The 16,894-nt window shown below is 37.0% G+C and overlaps 1 protein-coding gene across 4 annotated transcripts in view; it reads right to left on the bottom strand.

Annotated features, from left to right (window-relative positions):
* The window catches only part of BEND7 (BEN domain containing 7), a 143,504-nt gene that overhangs the window by 11,965 nt on the left and 114,645 nt on the right, over window positions 1-16,894 (bottom strand). For all 4 annotated transcript variants that reach the window (XM_027838902.1, XM_027838903.1, XM_027838904.1 and 1 more), the window contains exon 7: window positions 5,659-5,778. In XM_027838902.1, coding sequence (XP_027694703.1) covers window positions 5,659-5,778 — 120 coding nt within the window. The remainder of the gene's footprint in view (window positions 1-5,658; window positions 5,779-16,894) is intronic.

Genomic DNA, 16,894 nt, shown 5'->3' with positions numbered 1-16,894 from the left:
TTTTCTCTGTAGACCAGAACCTTAAAATATTTTTGTGAGGCAGCAGTAAGAGCCCAAACATTTATCACATTTGTGATTTTATGTGTCAACTAAAATACAATAAACCTTAGGAACTGTTATTTACTTCCTGGAATATGCATATATGGAGCCTTTTCAGTTAGGCACAGAATTACAAAAATCAGTTTTTAGTGATCTTTTCCCTTTGTAATTCAGAATCACCAATCCTTCTGACAATAACCCTATGCAATTATGTATTTTAGTAAGTATACTCTTAAGAATGGAGGGCATATAACAATGAAAAAAAAAATAAAAGAAGATTAAGATATGCTGGTTGCATGAATTGGGACCAAGTGTCATGGCTGAAGAACATGATTGTGTTATTTAAATTTAATTATAACATCTGTTTGTAACAACAATCTCATAGTCTTTCTTCCCTGGTGACAGTCAAGTTGTGAAATTTGGAAAAGATTGAACAAGGCCAATAAAAATTTAATAGCAGTGACAGCTTTACTCTCAGATCTAACACAAATAAAAAAATTGTGGTCTCAGATCTGAGGTAATAATCTAATGAAAATGATAAAAAAAAAAAATCCACACCAGGAAAGGAATCATTCTAGTTATAGAAAAAATATATTACATATGATGAGAGCCCCAAATGAATTTCTATTTGGATTAGGATAACAACCTTTCAAAGGCTGTGCAAGGGAAGGTTTTTTTCCCCCTTCTAGAAGCAGTGTGGGCTTTCTTAAGCAGTCTGTTGATTAGCTTGCCCAGTCAGAGTCTGTATCTAATTCCAGGAACTGAGCCAAACATGATAAATGAGGTTGAAGTTGTGGAGAATGGATGATACAGTGATTATATTATCATTCAAATTGAAAATACTCATGAGGGAAAGTAGAAGGAAAACAATACTTAGGGCCTAATCCTCCAGGTATCTGTTGGGGTTTTCTGAAAATATTTCTGACAAATTCAAAGGAAATAAAAAGGCATTTACAGGGGCAATGTTCCCATTTCAAGAGATATCACACTGGCTCCTTTTGAGGAGAATGAGGAACAAGAATGATGGGGGACAAAAACCTTAAACCCTTGCCACATTACTGTTAATAAGCAATTCTGGGGGGTTCAGATCATGGTACTGTTCAGCTGAGCACATGGGCACCCAGTTCTGCTGCCCAGTTTCAAAAGTGCCATGGTTCTGACACAACTGGACACAGGGCCTAGTATCATGGACCAACCCTGTTAACAACTGGCCTATACCTTTATGTATTTTAGTTGTCTCCTCTCCTTTCCTTTTTTAAAACAGTGGACACACAAATAGAACATTCCCCCTTTCAGTATGGCTGAGTATGTAGATGGCGATCAAAAATAAATAGGTAAATCAAACTATGTCAGGGGTCAAAAGTTAAAAGCTCCCTGATTACAAATTAGCTGATGGTGGAGTCAGAAATTGGTGTCCTGAGCACCAATTAATTCTCTGTGCAGGGGGCAGACTGCAATGGGCAAGGGAGAGAGTGTTTTTTCAATTTGGGGCCCATTCCATAGGGACAGAGATATATAATGGATGAAAGACTAATTGTTTGGGGTGGCTAGAGCATACTTATTATTAATAAGATTCCTGAGATGCTAACAAAAGTGCTCCCTAGCTAATTCTCTCCCAAGCTTTTTTTTTTTTCCTTTTGCTTAAGAACATGGGCATGGGAATACTGACCTTTTTTGGAAAGGGTGTATAGAAGTTAAAACATAGGACCTATATAATACTATATATCTAAAAAAGGGGGGATTTAATGGGTAACTGTGACTCTACAGGAATTGCAAGAGAGGATGCCAAATAATCTAAGAGATCTCAGAAGTGTGCTAAATATTTAAAACAAAGTTTATTATTTCAACCATATTTCCCATTGACAGCAAGGCTGTTCCTGTCTCTAAAGAATATTCTACTGCAATATATCTCCTTACTTTATAACCCCTACCATCAAAGATTTGCCTTGAAACTAATATTCTTCAAGCACTTTAGAGACTGCTAACGGCTTTCCACGGCTTGAGGCAGGTGTTCTTTAACACAATATACTCTCTTTTCCCTCTCTAGGTGGTCTCTGCAGCATTTAAGTTAAATTAGCAATAGCAGCATTCTGGATTGATATAGCACTTATCTCCCAAGGAGCTCCAGTGGATCACATATTTTTCCATTTCCCTTATTCTGCTCCTGTGAAGGAAGCAGGTTGGGGCAGATATTAACCTTATACTGTATTGTAATGGAAGAAAATGAGGCATAGGAGTTAACTGGCAATCTTAGGTCATACAGTTTTCATTTTTTTGTTTTGCTTTATTTTTGCATAACTAGAACCAGAAGGCCTAATGAATTGTTGATTTCTGATTTACAATGTTATATGGCTGTTTCTTTTGTTAAACTTTACTTTTTTCTTCTTTGGTGAATGAACCTAGGTATCCTGCATGGTAACTATGTAAAATTTGAGTTTACTTTCTAAACTTACACATTTGAAACTCCTTTTTCCCCAAGCAAAATGCAATTGCCTCTCACTAAGAAGAATAGTTTTTTGTCATTCATTAGATTCTCATAAAATTACCAAAAAAAAATGAAGAAAATGCTAATTTTCTAGTAGTTTGCTATACAAACATAGGGATTTCCAGGAAGAATTCAATCAATCATAGTACCAACTTAGCTCTGATTACTACCTGGTATCACCGAGAGATGGCATTTTTTTCTTCTGAATTGCTTTGGGGCCTAAAAGCTGAAGGGACAAAATACTTAACAAAATGACAGTGCTGAACCAATTAAATTTACTTTCCTTGGCCCCAGAGGGATTAGACTTCTGCTTGGTCTCAGGAAGCAATGGGTAAAAGTTGCAAAGAAAAATGTCATTTTGCTAGACGGAAAAATTTGTTAACAGTTATAACTATCCAAAAGTGAAATGGGTTGGCTAAGTATACCGCAGGTTTCCCCTTACAAGTCTTCAAGCAAAATCTGGATGACTACGTGTTAAGTATGTCATTAAGGAGATTCTTGTAAAGTATGAGTTGGGCTAGATCATTTCTGAAGTCTGGGGCAGAGAACGGGAAATAAAGATTTTTCAAAAATTTTAAACTATACCAATCACCTAATGCCTATTTTTAAAACATCCCATTTAAAACATTCCATTATAGTGGAATAAAACCTTAAAGGAGACTTCACATTACAAAATCCTCTGAGGTTTGTAGCATGGCCATCGCTTAAGTTTTTGTATTGATGAACCTCTTAGAAAAGTCCTCAGGAAAAAGTCAGGTCACCTTTCCCCCTTCACATGTGTTCTTGTTGGCCACTACATCTTATAAGATATCTCACTATCACAATTTAACCAAGCATACTTACTAAATGTTCAATATTCCTTCAAGAATAATTCTGGGGACAGCATGTGAACCAGAAAAAAATTATGGTGTTTGAGTTAAATCACTTCTTTTTTTTTTTTTACTTTAAACAATTAATATATCTCTTCTAAGTCCATGCAGACCCAGAGAAAAATATAACAGGCAAATAGAAGTAAATAAAAATTTTAAAAGATGCTAATTTTTATAAGTAAAGTTCATTAAACCACAAATAAGACTGATAGACAACACTGATCACAATATTAAAAGCAAATAGCTTAACATGATTTTTACTATCTCAATTAAGAATTAAAAATTCATTTAAACAAGACTTTTACACATAAAACAAAGAGCACACTATGCTGATAGGTTTATTTGTCTTAAAAGACCACTCAAATACACTTAAAAATCATTCAACAAGCATTTATTAAGCCCCATTTTATATCAGGTATTGTACTAGGCACTGGAAATACAAAGACAGAAATGAAATCATTCTTGACCTCAAGGAGGTTGCACTTTATCAGAATCAAATCCATAGCAAAGTTAAAGGTGCTCTGCTTACCAGGGAGCACTGGTAAGAGGCAAGGTCTGGGTTTCAAGCTGAGACAAGGATAAAGGGCTGAGTACTGTGTCATACTCAAGGGCTACGTGGTTGCACACCAGTTTTAAGCCCAGCCCAGTGCTGGCTGACCTCATCCTTCTGACTTGTCCAACTTCTGTCAAATAGAGAGCTCCTTACACTTCTATGGCATTCATTTGCCTCTATGGAATCTATGGGATGTGGATCATGACTGTTCTGTTGTATTACACACATGATTTGCCTCATTTCAGGTTTTAGCTTGCTCCTCTTCTATATCTAATCATCACAGTGCAAGGAAGTACTGCCTGGTAGATAGAGAAGTCATGAAGACCTAGGTCTGAGGCCCACCTTTGACACAAACTGATTAGGTGACGCGGGGGAAATCACTCACCTCTCAGGGCCCCAGACAAATCTCTAAGACTAAAAGTTGCTCAGCATTTACAGATTTGAAGTGGTAGAGGGGCTTTTCCTAAGTAGGAGTTTCCTATGCTAATGAAATCATTCGTGTCTGGACTCCCCCCACCTCCCCCCCCCCCCCAAACCCCCATGTCTTAGTATTACATTTTTATGTTTAAAAAGCAATTAAAAATAAAATCTCATGAAATAATTTTCTCTAAGATTCAGCTCAAGTAACACCTTCCACGTGAAGTCTTTCCTAACCTCTGTCCCAGTTTTTAATGTTTTTCTCTCAAAAAACCACCTTGTTCTAGACCTGTTTTCTATGTGTTAACTCCCCCAAAAGAATGTAGGATCCTTGAAGGCAAGGGCTGATTCACTTTTGCCTCTGAGTTCAGTCAGATATCTGGCAGATAGTGCCTAATAAATGTTTGTTGACTGGCTGATCTAAAGGCTCAACTTTCAGTATAGTAAGTTTAAGAAATTGCTTCCCTAAAGGATCCACATGTACAAAAAAAATTTTTTTTTTTTGCTTTCTGGTGAGGCAATTGGTGTTAAGTGACTTGCCCAGGGTCACACAACTAGTACGTGTCAAGTGTCTGAGGTCAAATTAGAACTCAGGTCCTCCTGACTCCAAGGCCAGAGCTCTATCTACTGCATCACCTAGCTGCCCCCTATACAAAAATATTTATAGCAGCTCTTTTTGTGGTGGCAAAGAATTGGAAATTGAGGGGATGCCCATCAATTGGGGAATGGCTGAACAAGTTGTGGTATATGAATGGAATGGAATACTATTATTCCATAAGAAATGATGAGCAGGCAGACTTCAGAAAAACCTGAAAAGGTTTGCATGAACTGATGCTGAGTGAAGTGAACCAGGAGAACACTGTACATAGTAACAGCAACACTGTGTGATGAACGACTTTGTTGGACTTAGTTCTTCTGAGCAAAGCAATGATCTAAGACAATTCCAAAAGACTCATGATGGAAAATGCTATCCATATCCAGAGAAAGAACTTTGGAGTCTGAATGCAGATTGAAGCATACTACTTTCTCTTTCTTTTGTTGTTTTTTTGTTTTTCCTTTCTCATGGTTTTTCCCTTTGTTCTGATTCTTCTTTTACAACACAACTAATGTGGAAATATGTTTAATATGATCATACATGTATAGCCTATATCACAGTGCATGCCATCTTGGGGAGGGAGGGGAAAATTTAGAACTCAAAATCTTATGAAAGTGAATGTTGAAAACTAAAAATAAATTAATTAATAAAAAAAATTAAAAAAAAAAAAAGAAATTGCTTCCCTGAAGCCTGTGCATACCTGAGCCTCTTTTTAACCTTCTTCTGGCCAGTTTAATTTGATCCTGTAGAATCTGTACCCAGTCTCTTGGGCCAGGAAGTTTATCCACATGGTTAGCAGTGCAGTATTTTTCTGTGAAGACTGAAAGGAAATATAAAAAAAGTTAAATTTCATGGCAAGGAAGATATATGAAGTTGTGAGGTCAAAAATTTTTTAAAATATATCAATAAAAGTCATGAATTCTGCTTAGGGCTGTAGTTGGCATTTTCTATATGGATCTACAGTATCTCTTTGGCAAAGTTGGAAAAGAACGAACTTCTGGCCAAACTTGCCTTTGTTCCAGTAGAACTAGTTGCAAGCATTAAGTTACTGACATGGAAAAGTTCTATTAAGCAAGCATCCTAAGTATCTGGTAGACACCTGTCCTATAGAAAATGGCACCATGGACAAAAAAGGATAAGACAGACTGCATGGCAAAATTACCAGAAGGATAGTATCATTTCATTAATTCAGCATCTATGGTATGGGGAAGAATTCAAGTGTCATTCCAGTACAAATGGAATCTTGGCAGGACAGTCTCAATAAAATTATGCAAAATAAAATCTCCATGATACTATTCTTATGGTGACATCATACCAACTCAATCATCACTCAGATTAAATGAAAATGCAATTGTGTTATAAAGTACAGCTTTTAAAAATCTTACTACTGATGCCAGACTTACAAAAGTTCCAAATCTATTTTTGAGTCACCCTTTGGCATCTTATTTCACTGGCTTCTAGGAAAGAGCTGTCCAATCAACCAAGATAGAAACTATAGTGAATCATGTAAGATAAAAGCCTTGAAAAACAATTCTCTGATTATAGCAGCATGCAGTAGTACTACCACAGCTAAGGATCTGTTGGTGACACTTTTGCCTTATACTCTACTTCTGGAGGGTTCTCAAGCTGGTCTTTTCAAGTTAATGTTCACTGGGTCAAAAAACAGCACCTTGTTGAACTACTATACTTGGGTTATAAAAGGATGATAATTTTAGTTTATAACAAAGATTGCTTTCCCTTCCAAAATCAACAGCTATGTTCTCTTAGCTACACATTCAGTTTTGTAGCATGAACTATTTTTTTTTTCCTGGTTGCCCTCACTGGTGTCATACAATTTCAACGATCAAAGCAGATATAAGTCTAAGAGCTTCCTGGTAGTAGCAGAAGAAATCACAAATCACACAGCATTTTGAAGTGTACTTTGAGTGTCCCAGTGATTACATATCATGATCTTGTTGTTACATTATGTCCATGACACTTTCTGGTTCATATGTAGCTTCTAACTATTCTCTTATGTATGTATCCATTAACCCTGTATACTCCCCTCCAAACCTTCCCCCTCACGTAACTAAAACTTTGCTCTTTATCAGTCATTTCACTATAGGATATCTCCATATTGCAATGTTGGTACTTTTTTTTTTTAACCCTAGCTTTATGTTTCCTTATTCTTGTCGCATCAAATTAAAACTTCATACACTTGAGCTACAATTTCTCATCAGCTTTATTTTATGCTGGAACAATATTAGCTGTCTAACTTGTGTTGACTTTCTTATTTGTGATTATGTTCCCTACAGACAGAGATCTTATTCGTTATTCTTTATACAAGGTGGATTCTTCTACAAGTTTTCAACAAGTAGAATAGTGACATGAGTATACAAGATAAGGTATAAGAAGTATAACACCAAGAGTCACTAACTCAAAAATTTTATGTTTGTGATGTTATTATCAATCAATACAAGTTCATTAAACTTCTACTAGAAGAAAGTATTGTGACAGAAGTTGAAGATTCAAAGACTAAATAATTTCTCTTCTACTAGATGGAATGAGGGGAATATGATGCTACTTAACTACATATTATCCAAGGTAATTTGAAGAGATAAATATCACTAAATGGTGATGTCATGGAAGAATTATTAGAAGAGGTGGCATTTGAACTAAGCCTTGAAGGAAGAGAGTTTCTGAGAGACAGATATTATTTTTCCACAAGCTGCATAAGCTTTCTTGACTGCTAGCTTTCTTATCCTTGATTACACATTGTCAACTGATTAAGGAACTTATGAAATCCTCACACTTTTCTCAGAATGTTATCTAACTATGCCTCCATAGCTATGCCTGATAGCTGTATAGTTGATTTTTGAGCCCAAGTATAAGATTTTACTTTTATCTTTATTGAATTTCATCTTACTGTATTTGACCTAATATACATACTAGTTGAGATGAGATCTTTCGGGATCCTGACTCTTTCCTTTGCCATGTTGGTTATCCCTCTGCCAGAAATCTTTCTGTAATCTGCCATTTTTGATAAACATGTTTTCTATATCTTTATTCGGGTTACTGACTAAAATACTCAATGGTACAGAGATACGGACAGATCTCTGGGGTACTCTAAGATTCTTCTTCCAAGCTGACATTGAACCATTAATGATTAGTCTTTGGGTCCGTACAATCAACCATTTCTGAAGTTACCTAACTATAACAGTGCCACTGGCATGAGGGACTTTCCCCCAAATGCTTAATTAAAATCTTTGCCCAAACTATATCCTCAGCATTCTTCTGATGTGACCGCCTAGTAAGCCTGACAAAAAAGAAATTAGGCCTGTCAGTCATCATCTGTTCTTTTTTCACCCAATTTTATTTTATTTTTAGTTCCAAATTCTTCCCCTTTCCCTCAGCTACCCACTGAGAAGGCAAGAAAAACAAAGCCCACTACAAATATGTACAGTCATGCAAAACAATTTCTAGAATTAGCCATGTCCAAAAGAAAAGAAAAAATAAAGGAAAAGAATATATGCTTCAATTCTGCACTCTCAGACTCTCACTTCTGTCTGGAGCCAGGGACCATGTTTCATCACAAGTCCTCTGGAATCCTGGTGGGTCATTGTGTTGGTTCTCTGTGATGACTTTCTTTTTCACATGTTCAATAATCATCCCTTTAATAATCTATTTTATAATTTTTTCAGGAATTAAAGTCAAGCTCACAAAGAACCAACATGGCTTCATCAAGAACAGGTCATTACAACCAGGAGAACAATTTATATAATAACAACAGTATTGTAAGGACAATCAACTCTGAAAGACGTAGCAACTCTGATCAACAAAATCTTCTTTCTTCTTCTCTCTTTTTAAAAAGCAGGATCTTGTCCACCAATCCTGTGATACACATCTCCCATTCTCCACAATACAATTCAACAATTATTTATTAAGTGCCTAATATGAGCCCAGGTAGCAGAAATGCAAAGACAAAATTAAACAGGCTGTGCACTCTGGGAGCTTATATTCTAAATGGAGGACACTCCACATGCACAAATACAGTCATTTCAAGAGCAAAAGAATGCTAACAAGTGAGAGGGTGTGAAATGGAATTGGGAAAGGCCTTGTCGAATGGGAAGCATCTGAGTTGTGCTCTATGGATTCTTCAAGAGTGTAGATGGAATGCATTCCATACAACAGGTGACCACTTTTAAGATCAATGGCTATGGTTCAGAAATCACATCAGCCAGTTCTTTTTGGAGTGCAGTTCATCTTGAATTCATCAAGGGCAACTAAATGTCCTTTATCTCTTTATGTATCTTGGGTATCAGTTCCCTAGGAGCAATTTTCCCCCTGTGCTTCCAAGGCCAAATATTGTTTTGTTTTAGGGGGCAGACAAAAGAGAAGGAAACTTAAGAGTTCAGCAGGTCTGTATTCTCCATTGTCCATTATCATTGTCTCACCTACCCTGAATGGTCCTATCCCCCTTTTGATCTCGTTCTTTCTCCCAACATAGCTAAAACAAAAGCCCTCCCACACGTTTTGCCATTTTTAGTGATTTTTGCTTCCTTCAGGTCATTCTGAACTTCTGTGTTCCTGACACTAGTTTTACAGGACCATGTTATAATTTTGTATTTATACCGTTACCTGACCTTGCTTCTATTTTCTGTATATGTCTTTAAAAAATTTGTACCAGTTGACAATTTCCCTGCTCATCCATAATATTCTCTTTGACAACTTCCTTTTACCTAATCATCAGAATGGCTTCTCAAAAAATTTCATTCTTGATAGTTTCTCATCTTTTCTAAGCTGATTTCTCCTGTGCACTTTTAATCCAAGAAATCCTGTTTTTTTTCTCTGAATACCTTGAAATCTGTTCTCTTGAAATCTCAGATGTATGTTAGAATCCTTAGCTCTCCTCTTGCAAACTTTTTTTTTGGGAGGGAGGGGCAAGGCAATATGAGTTAAGTGACTTTCCCAGGGTCACACAGCTAGTGAGTATCATGTATCTGAGAGGCTGGATTTGAACTCAGGTCCTCTGACTCCAGGGCTGGTGCTCTATGCACTGTGCCACTTAGCTGCCCCTCTTGCAAACTCTTGAGTTGGAACTAGTGGTTACTTTACCCAAGGCTTCTAAAAATCCCACTCCAGTTGTCAATCAGTCAGTCAGTCAACAAACTGGAGAAGAAAATGGCAAACCACTCCAGTATCTTTGGCAAGAATACTCTAAATGGGGTCATGAAGAGTCAGACATGACTGAAAAACAATTTTGTGCCAGGTAGTACTATTGGAGATATAAAGAAAGACAGAAATAGTCCCTGCTCTCAAGGAGGTCATGGTCTAATGGGGAAAATAACACGTAAATTACTACGTGCGAAACAAGATATGAAAGGCACTAGAAGTAAGAGGGATGAGGAAAGGCTTCCTGTTGAAGACAGAATTACAGCTGACACTTGAAAGAAGGCAGGGAAGTCCAGAGGCAGAGATAAGGAGAGAGAGCATTCCAGGAATGATGGATAGTCAGTGAAAATTCTCAGTTGGAAGATGGAGCTTTGTTTGAAGAACACCAAGGAGATCAATGTTACTGGATTATAAAACACATGGAGGGGAGTAAGGTGTAAATAAACTGGAAAAGTAGAGGGAAGCTAAGTTATGATGGGTTTTAAAAGAGGATTTTATATTTGATCCCGGAGGTAATAGGGAGCCACTGGAATTTATTGACTGGGGTGTATGGACAGGGTATAATCTGGACAGCCATGTACTTCAAGATCACTTTGACAGCACAGTGAAAGAAGACTGGAGTTGGGAGAGACTTGAGGCAGGGTTACTAACCAGAAGGCTATTGCAAGAGTTCAGAAATGAAGTGATGAAGGCTTGCATCAGGGTAGAGGCAGTGTCAGAGGAGAAAAGAGGGCATATATGATATGTGTTTGGAAGGCAGAATCAACAGGATTTGACAGTTGATTGGGTATGAAGGTGAGAGAGAATTAGGAGTCAAAAGTGACAGCTAGTGTGTGAACCTGGGTGACTGGGGAGATGGTGATGCCCTTGACAGTAACAGAAGAGTAAGAAGGGTTTTGGGGAAAAGATTGATTTGTACATATTGAATTTAAGATTAAAGAATTACGCTTAATATGTCTACTGGACATCCATTATGAGATGTCCAACAGGCACCTGGGAGACTTAAGAGGTCAGGAGATAAGTTAGGGCTCAAAAAGTAGATCTGAGGATCATCTGCATAGAGATGACAACTGAATCCATGGGAGCTGATGAGATTACCAAGAGAACAGCACCAGGACCAGAAAAAAGCCTTGGGAGACTCCCATGGTTACTGGGCACAGAATGGTTTGAAAGTTGAGGGACAACTAGGTAGCACAGGGGATAGAGCACCGGCCCTGGAGTCAGGAGGACCTGAGTTCAAATGCGGCCTCAGACACATAACACTCACTAGCTGTGTGACTCTGGGCAAGTCATTTAATCCCAACTGCCTCACCAAAAAAAATAAGGGGGGGGAGGAGCTAGGTGGCTCAGTGAATAGAGAACCAGCCCTGGAGTCAGAAGGACCTGAGTTCAAATCTGGCCTCAGACACAACACGTACTAGCTGTGTGACCTCTGGGCAAGTCACTTAACCCCAATTGTCTCACAAAAAAAAAGAAAGAAAAGAAAAAAGAACAAAGTTGAGCAAAGGAGATGAAGAAGTAATTAGACAAGACAGGAGAACTGGAAGTGAGCAGTGCAACAAAAACCTGAAGAAGAGAGTAACAGAGTATCTGACTTGTTCTGAAGCAGCTCCATTATGGCAATTTCCTTCATTGGTTACACCACCTTTTGAAGGATTAAATTATCACTAATACAAGCCAATATAAATTATTAGTTGCTTTGGGTACAGAGTTGAGAAAGCTCTAACAGAAATTCAGATGAATTAAGTTTCCCATCACTATTATATCATGCCTCCATGCTATCTATGCTTGTGATCTGCTTCTTCTTTTTTTTATTTTTTGTGAGGCATTTGGGGTTAAGTGACTTGCCAGAGTCACATAGCTAGTGAGTGTTATGTGTCTGAGGCCAGATTTGAACTCACGCCCTCCTGACTCTAGGCCCGATGCTCTATCCACTGCACCACCTAGCTGCCCCCTGTGATTTGCTTCTTCTACTCATTTATTTCCTTACAAACATCATGTACTCTATGCAGGATGTTGTGAAATTCTATCTGTGTCCATAATCCTATTTCCTCCCATCTCATCCAGGATCTTATTTCACAATTTTCCTCTTCTAAATACATTTTCAATCTCTCCCTCTTCATGTGATCCTTCCCATATAAATACAGATATGCTCAGGTCTCTGCAACCCTAAACCAAAAACCAACAAAATACCTCTTCTTGACCTTTCAACACATCCAGCTACCAATCACAGACAAATTTCTTGGAAAAGTTGTCTATATCTCCCACTCTTCTTTAGCCCCTTATTATCTAGCTTTTAACTTCACAACTCTTTAAAAATGCTCTCAGAGGCCACCAATGATCTTTTTTAAATAGATTTTTATTGACATCTTTTGTTTTATATCAGTAGATTCCTCCTTGTATTCCCCTCTCCCCCCTCCCCGAAAATCATCCCATATAAAAAAGGTTTTTAAAAAAGGAAAAGGAAAAAAGAGAAGTGAAATAATTTAGCAGTATTAATACATGGAAAAAATCTGATGTAATATACAATGTTGCACACTCATGAACTCTTCCTACCCTCCCCCCGCCACGCACACCCCTCTAGAATAGAGTATGTGTATGGGGTGTCCTCTTTTTTTTGGGAGGCAACCTTTTTTTTATAATTTTCCATCATACATTTTTTGTTGTTTTATAGTTGTCCTTTCCATTTACATTGTTATAGTCATTGTGTAGGCTGTTTTCTTGGCTCGGTGTAATTCATTTTGCAACTACTCATGTAAATCTTTCAAAGTTTCTTTGTACTTCTCATGTTTGTAATTTGTTACAACAAAGTAATTCCTTAACATTCATATACCATAATTTGTTCAGCGACTCTCCAACTGGTGAACATTAACTTTGTTTCTAGTTCTTTTCTACCAGAAAAAGTGATCGTATTTTTACATATATGGAGCATTTCTTTTTCTCAGTGACCTACTTAGGTGTCAATGGAATCTCTGGGTCACACAAGTATGAACATTTTAGGCAGTATATTTGCACAATTCTAAATTGCTTTCCAGAACGACTGTACTAAGTCACAGCTCCACCAACACTGAATTAGTGTGACTATCTTTCTACAACCCTTCCAAAATGGACTATTTCCATCTTTTGTTATTTTTGCCAATTTGCTAGGGGTGAGGTAAAACCTTAGGGTTGCTTTGATCTGTCTCTCACCATAATTTACAATTCTTCTTTTGAGAAATGTTTATTCACATCCTTTGATCACTTATCTATACCAATAACCTCTTAACTGCCAAATCCAATGGTCTTTTTTTGGCCCTTATCTTCCTTGATTTCTCTTTATCATTAACCACTATTCACTACTCCCTTCTTCTGGACTTCATCGTGGAATTGACATCACATTCTCCTGGTTCTCCTACCTTTCTAATTGCTCCATTTTCTCCTTATCTTTTTTTGGCTTTTTTTAAAAATCAATTTTATTTGCAGTTCCAAATTCTCTTCCTCCCTCCTTTCCCTCCCTCAACCCCTGAGAAGGCAAGAAAAATAAAACCCTTTACGAATACGGATAGTCATGAAAAAGAAATTCCCATGTGAGCTCTGTGAAAGAAAGGAAGGAAAAAAGAAAAGAAAAACAGGGAAAGAAAAGAAAAAAGGAGAAAGAAAATAAAATATGCTTCAATCTGCACTCTAAGTTCATCAGCTTTTCTATCTGGGGGTGAAAAGCATGTTTCATCATGAGTTTCCTGACTACTTAATGAGGGTGTTTCTCAAGATTCTGGCTTCAGCCCTCTTTTTGTCTTTCTTTATACTTGGGGTTCTTTTTCTTCTTTTTTTTTCTTAATTTATTTTGATTTATCAACAATCACTTCCATAAGCTTTTGAGTTTTAAATTTTTCTCCCCCTCCCTCCATCTCTCCTTTCCTAGGACAGCATGCAATCTGATATATAATTCCTATTAAACATATTTTCACATTAGTCATGTAAGGAAGAATTAGAACCAATAGGAGGAACCATCAGAAAGAGGAAACAAAGCACAACAGAAGAAAAAAAATAGCAAATAGTATGCTTTGATCTGCATTCAAACTCCAGAGTTCTTCCTTTGGATGTGGATAGCATTTTCCATCATGAGACCTTTGGAGATGTCTTAGATCTTTGCATTGCTGAGAAGGGCTAAGTCTATCAACATTAGTCATTGCACAATGTGGCTGTTCCCATGTACAACATTCTCCTGATTCTGCTCACTTCACTCAGCATCAGTCCATACAAGTCTTTCCAGATTTTTCTGAAGTCTGCCTGCTCACCATTTCTTATAGCACGATAGTATTGCATTACATTCATATACCACAATCTGGTCAGCCATTCCCCAATTGATGGGCATCCCCTCAATTTCCTATTCTTTGCCACCACAAAAAGAGGTGCTATAAACATTTTTGTACATGTGGTTCCTTTTCCCATTTTTATGATCTCTTTGGGATACAGCCATAGAAGAGGTACTGTTGGGTCAAAGGGTATGCACATTTTTATAGCCCTTTGGGCATAGTTCCAAATTGCTCTCCAAAATGGGTGGATCAGTTCACAACTCCACTAACAATGCTTTAGTGTTCCAATTTTCTTTCTTTCTTTTTTTTTTTTTGGCTAGGTAATGGGGTTAAGTGCCTTGCCCAGGGTCACACAGCTAGTAAGTGTTATGTGTCTGAGGCTGGATTTGAACTCAGGTCCTCCTAAATCCAGGGCCGGTGCTCTATCTGCTGTCACCTAGCTGCCCCTCCAATTTTCCCACATCTTCTCCAACATGTATCATTTTCCTGTTTTGTCATGTTGGCCAATCTCATAGGTGTGATGTGATACCTCAGAGTTGTTTTGATTTGCATTTCTCTAATCAATAGTGATTTAGAGCATTTTTTCATATGACTGTAGATAGCTTTAGTTTCTTCATCTAAGAACTGCCTGTTCATATCCTTTGACCATTTATCAACTGGGGAATGACTTGTATTCTTACAAATTTGACTTAATTCTCTATATATTTTAGAAATGAGACCCTTATCAGAGACATTGGTTGTAAAAATTCTTTCCCAGTTTTCTACTTCCATCCTAATCTTGGTTGCATTGGTTTTGTTCATATAAAAACTTTTCAATTTAATGTAATCAAAATTATCCATTTTGCATTTCATATTGTTCTCTGTCTCCTGTTTGGTCATTAATTTTTCTGTTCTCCATAAATCTGACAGGTAAACTATTCCTTGGTCTCCCAGTTTGCTTATAGTATCAGCCTTTAGATGTAAATCATATACCCATTTTGACTTTATTTTGGTATATGGTGTGAGATTTTGGTCTATGCCTAGTTTCTGACATATTCTTTTCCAGTTTTCCCAGCAGTTTTTGTCAAATAGTGAGTTCTTATCCCAGAAGCTGGGGTCTATCAATTGGTAGATTACTATAGTCATTGACTACCGCGTCTTACATACCTAACTTATTCCACTGATCTACCATTCTGTTTCTTAGCCAGTACCAAGTAGTTTTGATGACTGCTGCTTTATAATACAATTTAAGATCTGGTATGGCTAGGCTACCTTCCCCTGCACTTCTTTTAGTTAGTTCCCTTGATATTCTCAACCTTTTGTTATTCTAAATGAATCTTGTTATTTTTTCTAGCTCTATAAAGTATTTTTTGTTAGTTTGACTGGTATCACTGAATAAGCAAATTAGCTTAGGTAGAATTGTCATTTTTATTATATTAGCTCAGTCTACCCATGAGCAACTGATGTTTTTCCAATTACTTAGATCTGACTTTATTTGTGTGAAAAGTATTCTGTAATTGTGTTCATATAGTTCCTGGGTTTGTTTCAGTAGGTAGACTCCTAAATATTTTATAATGTCTACAGTAACTTTAAATGGAATTTCTCTATTTCCTGCTGCTGGGCTTTGGTAATATATAAAATATATTACATAAATTATAGAATTACATAAAATATATATATTATATTATATAAAATGCCAATGATTTATGTGGGTTTATTTTATAGCCTGCAACTTTGCTAAAGTTGTTTATTATTAAAAGTAGTTTTTTTGATTCTCTAGGATTCTCTAAGTATATCATCATATCATCTGCAAAGAGTGATAGCTTTGTTTCTTCTTTGCCTATTCTAATACCTTCAATTTTTTTTCTTCTCTTATTGCTAAAGCTAACATTTTCAGTATGATATTGATTATCAGTGGTGATAATGCACATCATTGTTTCACCCCCAATCTTACTGGAAATGCTTCTAGTATGCTAGAGGTTCTTAACCTGGGGCCTATAAACTTGGATGTTTCTTAAAAAAAAATTGATAATTGTATTCCAATAGAATTTGTTTCCTTTGTGTTATTTTATGTACTTAAAAACATTCTAAGAGGGAGCCATAGGTTTAACCGGACTGCCAAGTGGGGTCCATCACATAACAGAAGGTTAAGAACCCCTGTATTATATTCTTTTCCTTGGCCAATTTTACTCAACCCCATGGCTTCAATGTTACCTCTCCATATATGAGAACCAAGTCTCTATTTCCAGCACCCAAACTCTCACCTGAGTTTGAGGATGAAACCTTCAACTGCCTATAAGACATCTCTACCTTTACATTATAACTTAATATCTTTCCTATCAAATCTACTCTTCTGTCAATGGTACCACTGTCTTAGTGGTTTGAAACATTAGTGTTACGTGGCTCCTCTCTTGTCTCATACCCATTTAATTACTAAGTCTTATAAATTTTACCTGTGCCAGGGATGGAGGTGGCAGGGCAGGGCTGTAGAACAGTTCATACACTGTCATA

The sequence above is a fragment of the Vombatus ursinus genome, unplaced genomic scaffold (assembly GCF_900497805.2).
Source record: "Vombatus ursinus unplaced genomic scaffold, bare-nosed wombat genome assembly UNPS02014830.1, whole genome shotgun sequence".
NCBI classification, from domain to species: Eukaryota; Metazoa; Chordata; class Mammalia; order Diprotodontia; family Vombatidae; genus Vombatus; species Vombatus ursinus.
Note: the sequence above shows the minus strand (reverse complement) of the source record. Positions and strands in the feature narration are given on the sequence as shown.